The sequence below is a fragment of the Merops nubicus genome, unplaced genomic scaffold (genome assembly GCF_000691845.1).
Source record: "Merops nubicus isolate BGI_N331 unplaced genomic scaffold, ASM69184v1 scaffold39300, whole genome shotgun sequence".
Taxonomy (NCBI): domain Eukaryota; kingdom Metazoa; phylum Chordata; class Aves; order Coraciiformes; family Meropidae; genus Merops; species Merops nubicus.
The window spans coordinates 1-18,142 of NW_008581534.1; the positions used below are offsets into that span (position 1 = coordinate 1).

General features: G+C 38.2%; 1 protein-coding gene across 1 annotated transcript; it reads left to right on the forward strand.

Moving 5' to 3' along the window:
• Positions 1-2,608: 2,608 nt before the first annotated feature.
• Positions 2,609-12,586, forward strand: RCN2 (reticulocalbin 2, EF-hand calcium binding domain; the record flags this gene model as incomplete). The annotated part of the gene is made up of 5 exons (XM_008950351.1): positions 2,609-2,805; positions 5,160-5,261; positions 6,479-6,575; positions 8,726-8,868; positions 11,788-12,586. Coding segments are annotated over 5 exons (692 nt in total), but the record flags the coding sequence as incomplete, so codon positions are not given.
• Between the last annotated feature and the right edge of the window lie 5,556 nt (positions 12,587-18,142).

An 18,142-nucleotide genomic window follows, 5' to 3' on the forward strand; every position in this document is an offset into this window, starting at 1 on the left:
GGCCCCAACAGGCAGATGCGCGGGTCGAGCAGACCGCATGCAGGGTTGCCTCGGTCCCTAAGGTCGCTGTTTCACGTGGTGAAGGCGTGAGGGCCGACGAGAGCTGACAGGGGCGAGTTAGCGTGGCTAAGAGCCATACCCACCGACAGGTATGGCTTTGCACTTGTACCTGCCCCGTGCACGGCAGAAGCTACTTTGAATGCGGGGGATTTCTGTATCTGAAGCCCTGTTGGTGAAACTAGGTGAGTTTAAGAGGCAAAAAAAGTACTCTGGAGCAGTAATTCTACATGCAGCACTTCTGTGCCTGGTCACACTAAGTGACACTAAGGGATCTTATATTCACTTAATCACAATACAGTATCAAATGTCTCATCCCAGACAGAAAGATTTTTATCAGTAAGGCTTGTGAGCTCCACAATAAACTCGGGCCCTTCCTTTCTGTTCATCATCATTACACTTCCTTAATTTCATTGTAAAACTCACTATGAGAATGTATTTTTGTTATTTTGCTGTGATTTTGGCAAAAGTCCAAAGTCTCTCACATGCACACACAGAGCAAGTAGAGTCCTTGTTCAAAGCCCAGATTGGTGATATTTCACAAACATTATATTAAACATGCTGGAAGCTTTCTAGGTGAGAGGACAAGAAATGGGTTTAAAGACGAGATCAACTATATCTCTTGAATGTCTTCCACTTTATATGCTGAAGCTAATCAACTGCACACTTATTTCAATGTTTCTGCATCTGACTGTGTAAAGGTGAGGCACTATGTAACTTTGGTGTGATGGCTAATCCCTGTAATAAACCATGGGCAGTTCACAACATGAAGGCTATAAAGCAAGAGGTCTATTTAAAGTGTAGAAATTCCAGCTGTACTCCATCCTCATTACATATATTGCATTGGGTTCTCAGTCTAGTGGAATCTTGCCTTCCTGTCACTTCCCAAAGCAAAACTCAAAGAATGTGGTTTTACACAAAGAAACTTAGGGTATCTTGAGTTTTTCAGCTCAGTTATTTCTCAGTGCGTTGTAAAACACTCCTCAAGAAACGTTGCCTCACTAGTGATGTCTCCGTTTGAAGGCTAACAGTGGCGGAAGATGCAATAATATATTAATCCTGCTTCTCTAATGTCAAAGCATTAAGTGTTTGTGGTCAGTGGCACTGGACGTTATGTATTTGGATGGCTGTGCCTCATGCCTTAAATGCTGGGAAGGAAGCGATGCTGTAAATTCCATGTTACCCATCTGTAAGAAGTCACGTTGCGGTTTCTTGTAAGGAGATGCTGGTTTTGTGTGAGAGCCTCAGCGGTTGCAAAACGTGGCACGTGCACCTCCACTCGTTCAGTCAGTTCACAGAACCTGTTATAAAGCTGGGTCCTTCAGTGAGACAAATTCAGCATTCAAAATACATTTTTAAAAAAATCTCTTGCTGCTTTTCAAAGATATTTAAGCCTAGTGAAGTTGTATTGGCATTTCTGCCAAGAAGCATAGAATAAGATACTTTAGTATTTTAAAAATGCTATAAGATTTTTCTACACCAAAGTAGTTTCTGTAGGATTTTTTTATTAGTCATTGTGACTCTTCAGAGCAGGATTTCACTTGAGTTGATTTAGCTATATAATTTTGCAATACAGAGGAAGTTGTCTTCCCCCTTCCGGGTACCTGAAAATAACTGGATGACACTGAGAGAATATGTTCTCCCGGTCTTTAAATGAAATAATTTTAGTGTATTAGTGTGAATTCATCTGTATATTAATTTCTTTTTGCCACATTTCTAAAAAAGCAAGTAGCTTAAAGGCATTTCAAAAATACATAAGGCTTGATATCAGCCCCAAGTAAAGGGAAAATACCTGTTAATATCTTATTGTGGGTAATTGAGTTTATTTCAGTTTGGTTTTTTTTCAAAAGAAATCCAAAACTGATGGGAACTTTTTTGGGGTGCCAGGTTATGTTTAGAGTTGTCTAAGTCATATTCAGAATCATTTTCATAAAGCTCTGAAGAAAAAAAAAAATGTGAAAGGATGCTACAACGTTCATTGGTTTCAAATTTGAGAAGACAATGCCTACATAATCGTTTCAAGCAGACATAAATGTCAGCAGGTGCCAAAAGGGTGGCAGGGCAGGCCTCTTGCTTCCATTGTTCCAGTGAGGATACTTTCTCAGCTAAAAATTAAGGTTCTCCCTTCTCACAGGCAAGTTTTTAGGGATCCAGTTCACTGTGCAGCTGTAGGAATGCTGCCTGTAACTATTTTTTCCTACCACTTCCCATGAGTATTGGAGAAGGACATGTCACACTTTTTTCTGGCAGCACCAGTGTAGGCCAGATTAAAGTACCTGCGTGACTCTAGCCTAGGGGTATCAATGCGGAAATGGTGCCACAAAGAAAAAAGTGAAGGCTGTGGCTGTGGTCTGTTCTCTCATTCAGTTCACTCAAAAAAAGCCATAGCACAGAGGAAACAGATTGTTTTCCTTTAACTAACCTCTTGTCTACACACTTACGTTTGAATTGCAGAGTATATTCCATGCTGAATAGACCTGTGGTGTTTATACAGAGCAGAGGATTATTTTTTTTTTTTTTAATTTTAGTATTTTTTAAACGATTTTCACAGATGAGCTGAGTTCCTGGATACAGCAGTCTTTTAAACATTATGTTACACAAGAAGCTAAGCAACACTTCAACGACTATGACAAAGATGGTGATGGATTGGTGTCTTGGAAGGAATATAATATGCAAATGTATGATCGTGTAATTGATTTTGATGAGAACACTGTCCTGGAGGATCAAGAAGAGGAATCGTTTCGACAGGTAAAACGTTTCGGCATCAGTTTCTGTAAGCTGTTGGCAAAAGGTGGCAATGCTTGTTTATTGTGACAGAACAAGATGGGCAGAAAAACCATAGCAGCTGGCACATTTTTTAACACTTTATATATCTGGGATAAGGGAGTAATTAAAGGAAAGTAATGGAGTATTAAAGCTGCTACCAACAAAACAAAGACAGAATGAAATCGTATCTCCTGAGCACGTTTTGCTAGCTGCGTGGAGTGCATGTCTATTGACAGTCTTATCACAGATCACAGTCTCCAGCCATCCTCTTAAAACACAATGGCAATCTGTTAGATTAGGTCTGTAGCCTGACCAGCATCCTGCCTTCAGCAGGGACCACTGCCACTGGTGTTGGAGGTAAAGGAAACCCTTGTACTTTTTAAGAACCTTTATTGTACTGTTCTAGCCCCTTGTTCAGTTATTTCTCAAGTACCGAGTGTGGGGTATCACTGCTGTCAGCTTTAACATTTTCTGTCCATTAGGGACCCACAGAGAAAGCAATAGCAATTTAGACATTTTTAGCAATCAAAATGCAAGTCTGATAGGTGAAGCTGGATGTAGAAACAACAGGAGTCAGGGATTAATCTCATGTATGAGAGTAGACACTTAGGAGTGGAAAGAGGCAAGGAGGAAAGGTTCACCAAGAATCACCACATTGCAGAACTTGTTTCCTTTCAAGTTACGCATTTGGAAATATATGTAAATGTTTTCCAAAAAGGAGAATAAGTGAGCTTTTAGATTATTCAGGTCTGAGTTTTTGAGTTTGTTTTCTCTGAGGATTGCTTTTAGTAAACTAGTAGAAGATAATATAGAATGTTGGCTGAAGTGAAGCTAAAACAGGGGATTTTACACACTGAAGTAGACAGGGGATTTTACACACTGAAGAAACAAACTGTAAAGCTTTGGAGGCAGTTAACTAAATAATTACATGGAATTTAAATCAAATGAGACTTCAAATGCAACTACCAGTGAAAGTTTTGAGCCCATGTTTGAGACACTGCCATCATAGGTATGTATGCTGACCTAGAACTCTTACACACTTATACTATATTTTGTTTGACTGCTTGCAAGGGTTTCCTACTTCAGCATATATTGTAAAGAGCAAAATTAGCAGTATTGTACAAGCACCGCATGTCAGCCATCTTCAGCATTTTTCTTACATTTGGAAATTAGTGATCCTACTGTAATCAAAATGGAAGAGTTAGACTATGGTATTGTTTTAGAACTCACACCAAGTGAACATTTGAATTTCCCACAAGGTGGCAGCCTTGTTCATCACTTCTCAAAAACACAAAACCAACATTTTTCCCTCAATAGTTCCAAGGTTAGGTTGCAGTCTAGTGCTTTTCTAGTAGTCAGTCCTTCTTGAAGTGCCTTCCTGTTAACTCTCAGTTAAGGTCAGCTTTTCTTTAAGAGTACATTTACTTACTTTGCAGAAGAGTTTAACATCTTACATTTTGTTACATGTTATGCTCTGTATTAATCAGGTTAGCCTAGTTTTGAGAGAACTGTCAGTAAGTAGAACATAAACTAGGACATACAATTTCAAATGCTTAAAGTATTTGGTTTGGTTTGGTTTAGTTTGGTTTGGTTTGGTTTGGTTTGGTGGCCACTCCCTTATCCAGATCAGAATCATGCTGGTAGCACAACACACTTAATCGCAGGATTCCAGCATTCTAATAGCTGACATCACATTGTTTGAGAAGAGACCAGTTATCAATTTTGTCTAAAGAGACTGTACGAAAAGAAATGCAAAAAAAAAAACAAAAAAAACTTTTGCACAATGGGAATACAGAAACAGGAAGTGTAAAACGTTCAGAAATAAGGACTTGCCTGCTGATAGTGGTTATTATTTATTTGTAAAAGACATGAAAATATTTATACTTAAAATGGTTTAGAGAAGTAATGTTTCAGTGAAATATGGTCAGATGTAATTGACACCAGTCTTGTATGAAAGGAATCTGTCTAATCCTTTAGCACATAAAATGGCTTCAGAAAAGACATTGCACACATAATATGCATAATATGCAAAGACCTTCTTTGAACTACAGACAGCCCTTGATATAAATGAGATATAGATCCAGAAGGTTAAATGTCTTAAAATGTAAATTGAAAAAAACAAAGTTTTTATATGATTCTTAGAATAAAACTACCTCAATTAAAAGCATTGTCATTGCTCTACATGATCAGTTTCTAGTGAAAATAGATCAGTATAATATGAGTAGGTAATGTGGAACAATTAATATTCTAATGAGCTTACAGCCAGCTACTCTAACGTAGTTTTTCCTTTTCATTAAGTGCTCTAACTAAATCTATTATCTAAGCTTCATTTAAAGGAGAAAAAACGTTTTGAAAAAGCTAATAGAGATGATGTTCCTGAACTAAATGTGGATGAATATGTTGCTTTCGAACATCCCGAAGAAGCCGAGTATATGACGGTAAGATTTAAGAGGGTATCTTTATCAGCTTGTGCCTAGAAATACGTGGCACCTTTCTAATGCATGTGCATAGCCCCAGTACTGCAGGAAGTATGCTTTTGAGCAGTTCTGTGGGCTGCCTTTACAGACGAAATTAAAAATCAGATAAATGTGCTGTGGATCCAGTGCTGGAGATCAGGAGCTGGAGCAGTAATTCAGTGCTTTTTTTAATTCAGAGCAGTAATTCAGAAAAATCTGTTTCAAGAACTGGTACTGCATGACAATCCCAAACTTTTGGGCGTGGACTGACATAGCTATCTCTAAACTCTCTTGGGTCAGAAATACATCAGTGAGATTTTAGTTTGAGGGAGTTTCATGCCTAATTCAGAAATCAATTCCAGTTAGGGAGATCTTTGCACAGGAAAAGGTCAAGTGTTGGTGACTCTCACTTTGCATAAAGGGACACAATGGTAACTTCTCTGGCCAAAAAAAAAGAGCATTCAAGCCCATCTGAAGCTTTAATGTGGATTTTATAATGGTCAGAGTTTGGGGGATTGTTATTTTGGCCAGGAGCACTTTGCCATTGGTAATTTTTTTCATAGCTGCTGTGACTGTTGGTGTCATTCCAGCTCAGTACTGACCGTTGGCCCCAGTTAGAAGTGCATTGGTGTCTCTGCAATAGAGCCTTCAGCTTTGGCTATCTAATGCTGCAGAGCCAAGTGCCAGGAGGAGCGCCACGCAAACAGAGCCTCTGATTGCATGGACATAACTGCTGATTATGGACAAAGCAAGAACTACAAGAACAGGGACACTAGATTCACTAGGAAACACAGAATTAAAAGACCAACCAGTTTTCCTAACTTCACAGAGTTGCAAAAACAAGACGTAGCAAATACATGACATTAAAAAAGAAAAGTGAAATGAGATGATACAGCTTAGTACAAATTCATGTTTCTCAGCTACTTTTGTGGTTTTGAATTATGCTGAATGACTTTATGTGCACCTTTCAGACTTGGATTTCATAAAACCTGACATCATAAATTCTGAAGAACAGATCTCTTTTGTTGCACAGGAACCAATTACAGCACTAGTCTGCGTAAAACAGAAAAGCAGATTTCAAATGAGGGAGTCTTTAAAGAATACCTTCTGGTTCTAAAATTATTTATTGCTGTTTCTCTTGATTACAAGGTTCTGATTTTTCACAAATCATTGTTTTGATTTTTGTATGTGTACAAAAGGACTTTGTCATTCAAGAGGCTTTGGAAGAACATGATAAAGATGGAGATGGATTTGTTAGCCTGGAAGAATTTCTTGGCGATTACAGAAGAGACCCAAGTAAGGAAAAAGGGCAGGGGCATGAAAGAAGGAACTGAACAAAACCTTTTGGAAGGGGTTGAACTGTGTGCACCTTTATTTTCAGCTTTTTACACCACCACTTGCAGGTTCTGAGTAACATCCTGTCTTTTAGAATAATTTGGTTGACTGATACTGGACATAGTAGATGATTATATCAGTCTGCCCTGTCTGTATTTGGCAGTAGCTAGTGTATAGCCCATTCCACTGTTGCCTTGGAAGTTACTTCTTGTTTTCCTAAGGACTAAAGCACATTCCTCATCACTAGGTGTGCAGCTGAAATAAGATGCAGGTTTGCAAACTGAACACACCTGTGAAAGCAGCCAGCATGAATGTAAGGTTAAACTTGCCTGGGCTTTATCAGCTCAAGGCAGCAGCTGTCAGCCTTGCTTTAGAAGGATTGAAGCTGTGTGTGGTGTAGTGTAAGGAGTCTGTTCATTGTACCAGGTATCAAAAGCCTATCTGCTTTCACTTTGGGGGGGGTTTCCACTCTTGCCCTTCCTTGACTTTGTGTATTCCTTCTTTGACAAGAAAAACAACACTCTCCTCGTGTTTATCTCTACTTTCCTCTGTCTATGTTGCTAATAGATAAGTATTTTACATAGCGTATTTGATTTGTTACAGGGTAGGGCAAGTAACTCCTTCAGTTCCAAAAAGACCAGTAGCTGGAGGCATGTGGACAGTCTGCTTGGTCCTGAGGAGTGCTAATTCTCAAGTGTGCACTAGCTTCTTATCTGGGGAAACTGTTAAGTCACATGAAGATATGGAAATAGAGGAATAGTCAGTTTTTCTTCACTTCAGCCAACTACCTGGAATTTCACGTTTTATAACTGTCTTTGTTTGCCAGAGCCGGTAAACCCAACAGATCTCTGATGCAACTACAGGGGTCTTTAGATTTTTCCTCCTCTGACTTGAAAAAAGCTTTTCCAAACCAATGTATCCAAAGTTGTTGGAAAGGAGTGAAATTGTTTCTAGGGTCCTTGAGAAGATAACAGCTTTGGCATTACAGCTTTTTAGCAAGAATTCAGAATCGGCTACAATTGCAGAAATTACTTCAGCTTTTCTGCGAATGCCCATCTCTTCTGCAGACGGCGTTCCTGCAGCACACTTTAAAATGACTAATAAACTGCATGATGGGTCCGGTTTCACAATTGTCTTGTGGTTTTAGGCAACAGTGCAGGGTGAATTGTGACATTAAGGGATCATCTGCTTGCAAAACTAGATGTTAGAAAGGAAGGACAGAGACTTCATTCTTCCTCTTTTGTATTAGAAACCTGATTATTTTTAAAGTGTTATTTATCTGCCTGTGATGCTAACTACTTTTGAATTTCATAAGGTTTGGGAAGTCTTAATATCTGTTTGTGCTTGTCTGCAGTATTTATGGGTTTGATGAATTGTTCTAAATGTCTTGAGAAGTTAGAGACAGGTTTAAGATTGCTGGCTAGGTTGCAGGAGGCAATACCATTGCACAGGGTAAGTATAAAACAAGTATACAAATAAAACAAATAAAAAACAACAGTAGATTAAATTGCTTTGGATATATTCCAGGGTTTTCGGAAAAAAAAAAGTATAATATTGCTCATACTGCTCTCATATGATCCTCTCAACACAGTATCTGCCACACAATTCCTATAAGTTGGTGGTATAGAGAATAATCTCAACTCAGTCAAAGTCAGTACTGTACACGTAAAGTGTCTCTGTCATCCACTTGGGCTTCTTCCTACTGATACGTCAGTTGTCCCAGTAAGTCAGAAACCATCTACTTGGCAGCACATTCAATATAAAGTATGTTTTCTCCACTATCAATTTGGGCAATTGTGGAGCTATTAAAATAAACAGTTTAGTTGGTGGTAAACCTTGACTTTAATGTCCGCTTAGCTCAACTGAAAATTTACAATTTTAATGTTACCTTAGGTGTAGATTCCATTTTATTCTCTCCAAGTTTGTTTTTTTTTCGTAATATGTAGGCAGATGCATTTATTTAATCTATTGGGACTGGTCTCTAAGGCTTGTCTTTGCTTAGTGAAATCACTTCTATGTTGTGTTTTATGAGATTAAGTGAATTTGCTTAAGAGAAAATGTAAAAAACATCTTGAAGAGTGGCTTTAAGCTTGACAGGTGTGTTTTGCTAGCTGCAAGGGAAGACCCAGAATGGATACTTGTTGAGAAGGATCGCTTTGTGAATGACTACGACAAGGATAACGATGGGAAACTCAACCCTCAAGAACTGCTGTCTTGGATAGTACCTAATAATCAGGGTATTGCACAAGAGGAGGTATGTGTTTTGACTGCTGTTTGGATTTAAATTAATTCAGGTCACAACAAAATGGTAGATGCATTCACATTTATCGTGTAGTTGGAAGAGAATGTGTAGTAGGTCTTGGCATATATTTTTAACCTTTTTTTTCAGTTTGACAAGGAATATAGGACCTTTAACTGCATTAGGCAAATTTGAAGTTCCTACTTTTATGAATGTTTGTAAACTAACAAAGTACTTCTCTATGTGTTTAAGTAGCTTATCTGGTTTGACTTACGGGCCCAGTATTTTAATCAGTTATTTTTTAGTTATTGTAGGTAAATCTAGTGAGATACACTACTTAAAGAAGCTGTTACATACTGTCAGCATAATTTTGAAAACAGAAATTGATTGTGATTCTTCTAACTGGGTAAACCACCATAATTTGTAGAAGTAAAACCTTGTCTTCTCATAAGTACAAGAAAATGGAAGTTTTCTATGATTCAAGATGCTGTAATGCAGACTTTGAAGATGATAATTAAAATGGTTTAATTAGGGGTAGAACTCTTTAATAGGTTTAAGTGGATTCTCATTTTAGCTGTCTTTATTTTTTGTAGCAGGCATTAGAGGAGACACCGAGTGTTCCAGAACAATCTGTTTTAGCAAGCAGAATTTACAGGTGCCAGCTGCAGTAGAGAATATCCCTGCCTTTCTGCTAGTAACTTTTTATCTTAATTTGTCCAAGCCTCTTTCCTTTGCACTGGAGGATTTGGGTGTTCGGAGCGGCAGGAACAACAGGTCTTCCCATGCCTCCATAATTCCTGGTTAAGATGGGAGACGCTTCATGTCAGCCAGCACAGCCCATCTGCTGTGTTGGACCCTCTCGTTACCGAGGTCCCCCCTCGTCCTTTCTCGGCTCCACTGGGGACAGAAAAGGCAGTGTGGCTAGCGCGCAGCACCGGGGGCTCGCCTGTCCAACCTGGTACAGCTGAGCTGTTGAAGGGCTCTGGCAGTATTTCTGCAAATGTAGGTCTGTAAGCCTTTGCACAAGACTTTTTTTTCAACATTTGACTCTTGAAGGTGGTTGGTTCTTATTTCACAAAAACAATGCTGACAAAAAGCTGGCAAAAGTTCTGCGTGCTGTTGAGTCTAGTCATACGTCTGGTTGGTTTGATTGCTTGGGTTGGGTCTTTTGGCAGTTCTTTGCTATTCATTCAAACTGTAGCTTACAGCAAGGCCATGCTGTAGTAATAGCTCAGTTCTGCAAGGAATCAGGCTTTTTATTTGTCTCTCTAATGTGCAGGGTTTTTTTTTCCTCAGTTAATATAAAGGCTTAACAAAGTGATCAATCCTAAAGAGTTTGACTTAAGTCATAAAATGCTGTTTGAAAGCTGAATATTGCAGTTTCATTTTGGCACTGCAAAATTACTGGAGAAAGCTGGTAGCTAAATAACATAAAAATAGAAAAATTACTATACAGTCCATTTTCAGGAATTGATATGTGTTTACCAAGATGTTTGTCTTAATAATCTTTTACCGTTTGCCATGTGAAGTGCTATTAAAATCTGTTTGGCTGATATTAGTCCCTGTTATTTTCTTGTTCTTTTTAATGATGTAGTCAGCTTAAATGTAAGTAATACTTAATTTTGAAAAGTCACTAAGCAGTTACATTCGGCCAAGCCAATCAGAAAAAGGAGGAACAGAAAGATTTTCTACATTGTTGTATTTGTGAATGTTAAGCAAATAAAAATGCGAAACATGTAATACTAGGACTCCTCTATTTCTCAGAAATAATAGATGCAATAGAGCTCCTGTACTAGCTCTTTAGCTTTGACTTATGTTATGACTGTGAATGAGCTACATCTAAAATATAATCGTTTTTTGTTTTGCTCCTTCCATTTATAATACATAAAAAAGCAAAAATCTGAGAATTGTTTTAACTTGCAGTTTCATATGACATTGTCATGATTTAGTATTTGAAAGTTTTTTCAGAAGAGGAAGCTTTTGCTTTCAGGAAATTAGAGAAAACATGAATTGCTACCCAAAGTTGAAGTTCCTGTGCATAGATGGCATATCTTGTCCACTGTTAGACATAGAAAACCTTTTCCAAGTGGGCATCAAATACTTTCCAGTTACATTTTAATCATGAATTACAGCCATGGAGCGTTTTTTACAAATCATAAATAGATACAGAATATCCAGCTGCAAATCTCAATCCTTAACTTTCTCTATTTCTTTAATATGCATGTATGATGGAAAAGTGAGTCTCCACAGGGTAAGGAAATGAAAAATGGCTTAGCACAGTAGACACCTCCAGAGTTGAAAGCAAGAGTGCCTGCAGCTTCACCGAAGAGCTGTAAACAACGCTTCTCTTGCCAGACAGGTAGATACGTGGCTGAGAGATAATGGGTGCACATTTCTGAAAGAGGCTGCTCAGCTTGAAGACTGTATTGGCTCAAATCCTAGTCAGGTCTCACCCATCAAGAACTTACTGTTGTAGCTGTCATTCAGTGGCTGAATGTCCAGAGGGGCTCTCTAGAAGCCCCGGGGCTCTAGCTGACATGCTAAGCTTGCATTTTCTGCAGATCATACACTAGAGATGTATGCCCTCGCCTGTGAGTTTCTAGGATGGTGGGTGCTTCCAGGAATATTGATTAATCTTGGCTGGTTTAATACTGTCATCTGCCCTCAAAGTAAAGCTGTGGGTTTGACATTGATTTGCCACTTAAGAATTGAGAGTGAGGGTAACAGATTCGATATTATGATTTTGCCACCAAATAAAAGAGGCAAAGGGAACCAAAGTGAGTAAAGAAAGGCTCTGTTCTGAATATAAAATCTTGTGTAGCTTGTTACAAGTAGCACTGTTGTGGCAGGAGTTTGACAAAGCCATTCCAAAAGCATTATTTATAAGTGCTTGTATCTATTAACTGTGCACACGCTGTTCCATTTATTTTAAAGGCTCTCCACCTTATTGAAGAAATGGATTTGAATGATGATAAAAAGCTTTCTGAAGCAGAAATTCTTAAGAACCAAGATTTGTTTCTTAACAGCGAAGCAACGGATTATGGTAGGCAGCTCCATGATGAACGTTTCTACCATGAAGAGCTTTAGATTATTTATTTTGTAATTTGTTTTTCTTCCCTTTTTTTCATTTGGAGCTTTTGTTAAAAGCACCCATCAGCTATGTTGCAAGTTTTATGCTGTAATTACAATACAGTAATGTTTGTGTAAATAATTTGCATTCAAAATTTAATTGCCCTCCTGCAGAATTCCTTAGACCTCTTCTAGCCTTCAAAATTAATCTTAAAGACTTAGTTTCAAAATTATACAGTGCTGGGAAATAAATTACTTCAGGGGTAGTGCTGTATTGTGAAGAGTTGTTCCGCAGTACTTGAAGAAAGTGGTTCTTATCTAAATGATTCTGAAAGAATGCAAAACACGGTAACTGAGAGACTACTGTTTTTTTCTAATCGGTTTATTTAGGGTGGGGAGTGGGGAAGATGGGGGGATATTTAGAGTCAGCATTAACTCTTTAACACATTTGGAGAAACAATCAGAATAATGCCTCAATTGTTGAAGAGGTTTCTACTTAATTTTAAATATTTTCTATACTGTTTTATTGTATTATAAAACTTGATATTTTTGCATCTGTAGACAGTGATTGTTTTTAATGTAAATTCTCTAGCATTAGTAATAAAATGGTATTTTACGGTGTTAAGACCTTCTTCATTTGTTGGATTAAAACTGAAAATATTCTGTCTTTCTGTGTTTTGTCCATTTATTAATTACTGTGGGTCACCCACAGCAACCCCTTGAAATGTGAACAGTGTATGCAATGCGAATAATGTACAATGGCAGCATTCTTTGCTTTTATAAACCAAAGACATCATCTCATCTGGAGTCTAAATAGTATTAAAAAATGTGATGTGTGCATTGAGCATTTTCTGGACAAGTTCACAGAAGCACTTGTGGGTTTTTTAATTTGCAATACACGGAACTCTGAAGTATCAAGGCATTGCATAATATTTGTAGTAATAACCTCTAAAAGTTAACTTCACTTGAAAGCTCCGCAATTGCCATTCATAGAAGTGAGTCCTGTCCCATTATGTGACTATTTAAAATAGCCTGAAAGGTTAATGGCACGACAGATGCAACTTAGAAAAGTACCTGTGTTCCTTTTTTTTTTATTTCCTAGAAAGTCACAGAAATTAGCAGAATGTTCTCAACAATGACAAAACCTCACGGAACAAATTATGTATGGTGTATTAAGTTTTTTTTATTCTTTGATAAATGACTCCTGCAATGCTCTTGCAGTGTTCTTGACTAATGTTCTCATTCCTCCCAACTCTTTTTATTGAGTAAAAGCAACTAGTTCTACCTTGGTTTTTTCCCAATATATCATCTCTTAATTTGAACAAACAGGAAGCTCCTTTCTGTGCAAGTGTTAAAGTATCACCATTACAAGGCTCACAATTTTGGTTTAGAACAAAACTACACACACTTTTACTACTTTTTAGACAGTATAGTGATAGAAATTCAAAATGCTTTTCCAGTTTTAGTGGTTGGGTTTTTTTATACCCATATCTGTTTATTTCAGTTCCTGGAACATGAATACAATTATTGCCATGTTTGTGGTGGGATCAGATGTAAAAATAATACAGCCTTACTAAATCCAGTGATCCAGGAATATTAAAACAGTTGTTATCATCTTTGTTGTTTGAAATATACCCAAAGTTGCCCATTTGTTCATATTCTTTATGGCATGTTTAAGCAAGTCTTAATGACAGATTCAGCTGCATACTCAGGATTAAAAATGCTGTCATCAAATTGAAACTCCCACTTCCCAATCAAGAAGAAAAAAATGCCTTTGGAAGGATGCCTCTGTCCTTTGCCCTTTGACACAGCTCCAGGTCATTTGCTGGGTTGCAACAATTTGCACAAATCAAGAGTAAGAAGTATAGCAAGACTGGTAAAATACCAAAAGCACAGCATTTACATAGTCCGCATCCTGGAGCCTGGGCCAAACATCCAATTCATTGCTTATTTTAATATTTCTGTAAGCAAACCGCGCTAGGTATTATTAGAGTTTAGCTCACTGTAAGATAGAAATAGAACTACAGCTTCTGTCACTTTGCAGCTCTTAATGTACCAGAAAACCAGTACTTCAAAAAGAAATAATAATTGTTAATGTAACTGTGGATTTGGAGGATTTGGAGAAATGCTAAACTCAGTCCTTTGGTAATGTTGTGTTCTGTTGAACATTTCTGTAATTCCTACAGTAAATGAATGCAGATTACTTTTTATTTCTGATGTTTTTAAAATTAGGCTTCTTTTGCTTTAGAATTAGAAGCCTAATAGTGCTTTCACAATCTTAGAAAGGTTTGTGGCTTTTGATAGTTAAATCTAGTTCTTAGGTTGCCCAAATGGGCAATCCACCCCTCACATTCAGTGAAATTTATCTAAATACTCTACACAAGAGCAACTCCAGTATTTTCAGGGTTGTGCACTGACAAAGTCCCTTGCCTAGCTAGGCAATTTTTTTTTTTAACTATGCTGAGAAAAAGTGCAATGAAACAAACTATCTCAGGACTTAAAAGCATTTCACTGTAGACAGAAATGAAATGGAAATTTCAATGCCTCAGAGCAGAGATTTCAGCACTTCAGCGTAGCATAATTTACTCTGTATAGAAGGAATGACTGGTACTGAATGTGGGATTGCCAGAGCCTGCAGAAGTCACACACAAAGTAACCCAGGTTAGCCTGGTCTTAAATGTTTCTTGTTGACCTGTTCTTTTTAGAAAGTTCTGAGCTTCCCTCTCTGGTAGCTCCTTTCCTGCTACCACATTTTACAGGTGGTCTTCCACAACATCCAAACTTCAGCTATAACCACATGTGCCCAACCATGAAGGCATTTTGGAACAAAATACACAACTGTGTCTTGTTCTGTTGTCATGTAAAACTGACACTTTGTTTTGAAAGAGCCTCCAGCCACAGATCAAATATCCTACAGATCAGACCTCTCAGAGACATACTAAAGAATCCTCTTCCTTCTGCATCTCTAGGCCTCCTCCAGCAACACCCACCGCAGAGACTGCTTTCATACCCCAGAAGAGAGATGTTGAAAAACTACATGACTGTTTGTGTCTGGTTTCTTAGGGACATAATACTCTGGCAGTCTTTGTGTTCCTGTCTGTCTTGCTGCTATTGGAATTTTGAGTCTTTTCTCATTTTCTTGCCAATCACAAGCCTCACTGAACAAGAACTGGTTGTAGGGATATTTTAGAAAGCAGAGCAGATTCAGCTAGTGCTACAATTCATCCCAGAATCCCTTCTGAGAAATAAGGCTTCATTCAGTTAAACGGTGCAACTTCTACCCGCAGATGTTTTATGAGTATGGTTCTGGTTACGGTCAGCTGGAGAAGCTCAAAACAGCCAGTTCAAAAAAAAAAAAAAAAAACCAAAAAAATTAAATCCAGAATTGAAACCTTGGCTTTGACTTCTAGGACGAGAAAAAAGAGAGATGGTGAAGGTTAAGTGTCATATTTTCTTTGTCAGTACTTAGGTTTGAGTTGGAGAGGCACCATACTGCAGCATGTTGTACTGCAGGTCTCTGGCCTGTTGCATCTGATCTCACTTTGTAATCAGCAGAGGCAGAATACTCCCAATTCAAATATTAAAGCACTCTGTCTCCATGTAATAACCATTCAGGTTTCTAAAGAGAGAGACTGAGCATTCTTTTTGGCAAGATAATCTCACATTCAAAATTAGTTATGCCTAAGTCAGGGCAGTCCTCAGCTTTGTGGGATATGCATTAGGATGATTATTTGGACAATGTGTAAGTGAGAAGAAACTTAGAGGAACAAATACTAGCTAAACTCAACAAAGAGAACAAAATTCCACTGCTTGTTCCACAATGCTTCCATGTATAAAAGCAAGGATCTACCAAAATTTGATTTCTAAACAAACATTGCATGTAAGAATGTCAGGTGAGCAGAACAAAGAGAGGATAGTGTGACAGCAATTAGATGAAGTATCAGTATTACAGAGCTTAGGTTTGTAAAGTTTCCTAGAACATGAAGCAGCTCATACATTTAGTATCTACAAAAACATCCTCCCAAAAGCACTGCTCACCTCAAGGGAAGTGGATGGGTGACAGAACAAGCAAAATTGCATTGCTAGTGTAAACCAGCCAGACTTCTCAGAGGTGCACAATGAAGTGGCAGCAGGTGACAGTCACACACTCCAGCAAGGGAAAGTCTGACCAGGTGAAAATTTCACAGTAGTGGTGGTTAAGCAGCAAAACAGGCACAGAGAGGCAGTGGGAAGGCTTCCAGCCTGGAGATACAGAGCTCCAAAAATTCCAGGGCAATATGAAGTCTGCCCTGCCTGGAGCAGGAAATTGTAGCAAGAGATGTTGCACAGACCAGGAGGCACAAATAAGCCTGTTCACAGTGATCCTTGCTAAGCCATTTGGCAAGGTGTATTTATTTTTCTATATATTATAAGTTATTTGGAGTATGCAGCATTTCTAACTATGAGCTCTCCTTTCTCACTGTCTTTATAAAAAAACCCAACACTTGCTAGAAGTAATAAGAAAAACCTTTCAGAAGGTGAACACTGATCCAAATGTTGCTTTTAAGGTAACAGTTCCTCTTGTTATAACACGTATATTCTATGTGTATATAAATATCCCTTCTCTATCCAGAGGGTAGTGCTCCACATGAAGTGCTTTGTGCCCTTCTCACAAGAAGAAGTGTCATATTAAAGGGTAATTCTACAAGAATTTGGTCCTTAAAGCAGAATCCTTTGTGCTTCCTACGTGTTGCTCACAGGGTTGTGTAGCAATGTCTCTGAATGGAGGTGTAAGGCAAGACTTGTTCATGAAGAGTTTTATTTTACCAGCCCTGCTGATTTAGTACAGCAAAAAAAGAAGAGGCTGAAGAAACAATTCACAAGGAATTTACTATAAAGAAAAAGTTGAATTGTTCATAGAAAGCCAGTACTAAAACTTTCTTTTGATAATAACAACAGGAGGAAACCAAGGCAGAGCAATGTTAAAAATCAGACATTAGTCACTTAGCTAGCTGAAGCGTGGTTTCGGCTGAATCAGTATTGCCAGCATTTCTAGCATTTCATGAATGCTAGATGCACAAAATGCTACAAATGCTTTTACTGGTTCCCTGATCCTTTTTCTACCTATTGAGGTAGGTGTATGTGCCAAAATACCCAAGTACGAGTTTGCTCAAAGAGGTGGAAGATCACAGTGGTGGCTGGGTTTGTCTGAACTGTGTAAGAGGTTTTGTCTGGAAATTAAAGCAACTACATTTCAATATCCCAGACTGCTTACAGTAATAAATGTGCAGATAATTGATCTGTAAGAGTTTTACTTTTTAAAGGTTTCTGAAAACTTCAGATGCTCAGTCTTGACTTGCTACAGTTTTGCATTTGTACTCAGAAAAAAAAGGTGATATTTCTAGATCTGCAAATATGCCAAATATTTGCTAAAATATGCAGAAGGAATCTAAACTGTTGCCTCCCATGATGCTAACCAACACACTGTATTACTAAAGAAGGCACATATTTTAGGGTGACAGACCTGCTGGAGATGGAATATTTTGGACAAAGGTCCGATGCCTTGAGATTGACCAAAAATGCTGTGATTTCTCCCCAAACATAGCAGTGTCATTCAGGTGCCAGTCTGAGCAGCTGCTGCCTATGCCCATGCCCCCTGGAGCCGCAATCACGTAAGATGATTTTTCTGCAAGGCATACCCTAATCTTCTGTGTAACGTTTCTGTGAGCTTGAGGCCTGTTATCTTTCAAGAACTGCAGTGTTCAGCATCCTTCCTGAGAAGTGGAAACCTCTTCAGTGCTGCAAGTATTGCCTACCTGGCTAATGAATATATCACACCTGCAAATGAATAGTGATTTCCTTTGAATTAATGGGATGAAGAAATCCAGTATATTGATAAACATACAAAAGATGTCAGAGAAATAAAAAGGATCTTTCTGCAGGTACCTTATGTTATGACAAGAAGGTGAGGTAGAAACCCAAACCTTTTGGTCATCTCTTTCACAAAGTGGTTACACTTCTCTGCAAAGAGCCACCAAATGCTGTTCATGTTAACCAAGCCCCTGTGACATTGCATGTTCCCACAGTTTCTCTGCTTTTTTATCTTTGAAACACGTCCATGGGTAAGGGTGGTAGCTAACCATGCACAAAAAGACCTCACATGTCTGTAATATGAACAGTAATTTTAGGATATACAGAGTACTATGATGATAGAATGCTATCATGCAAAAGGAAGCTATAC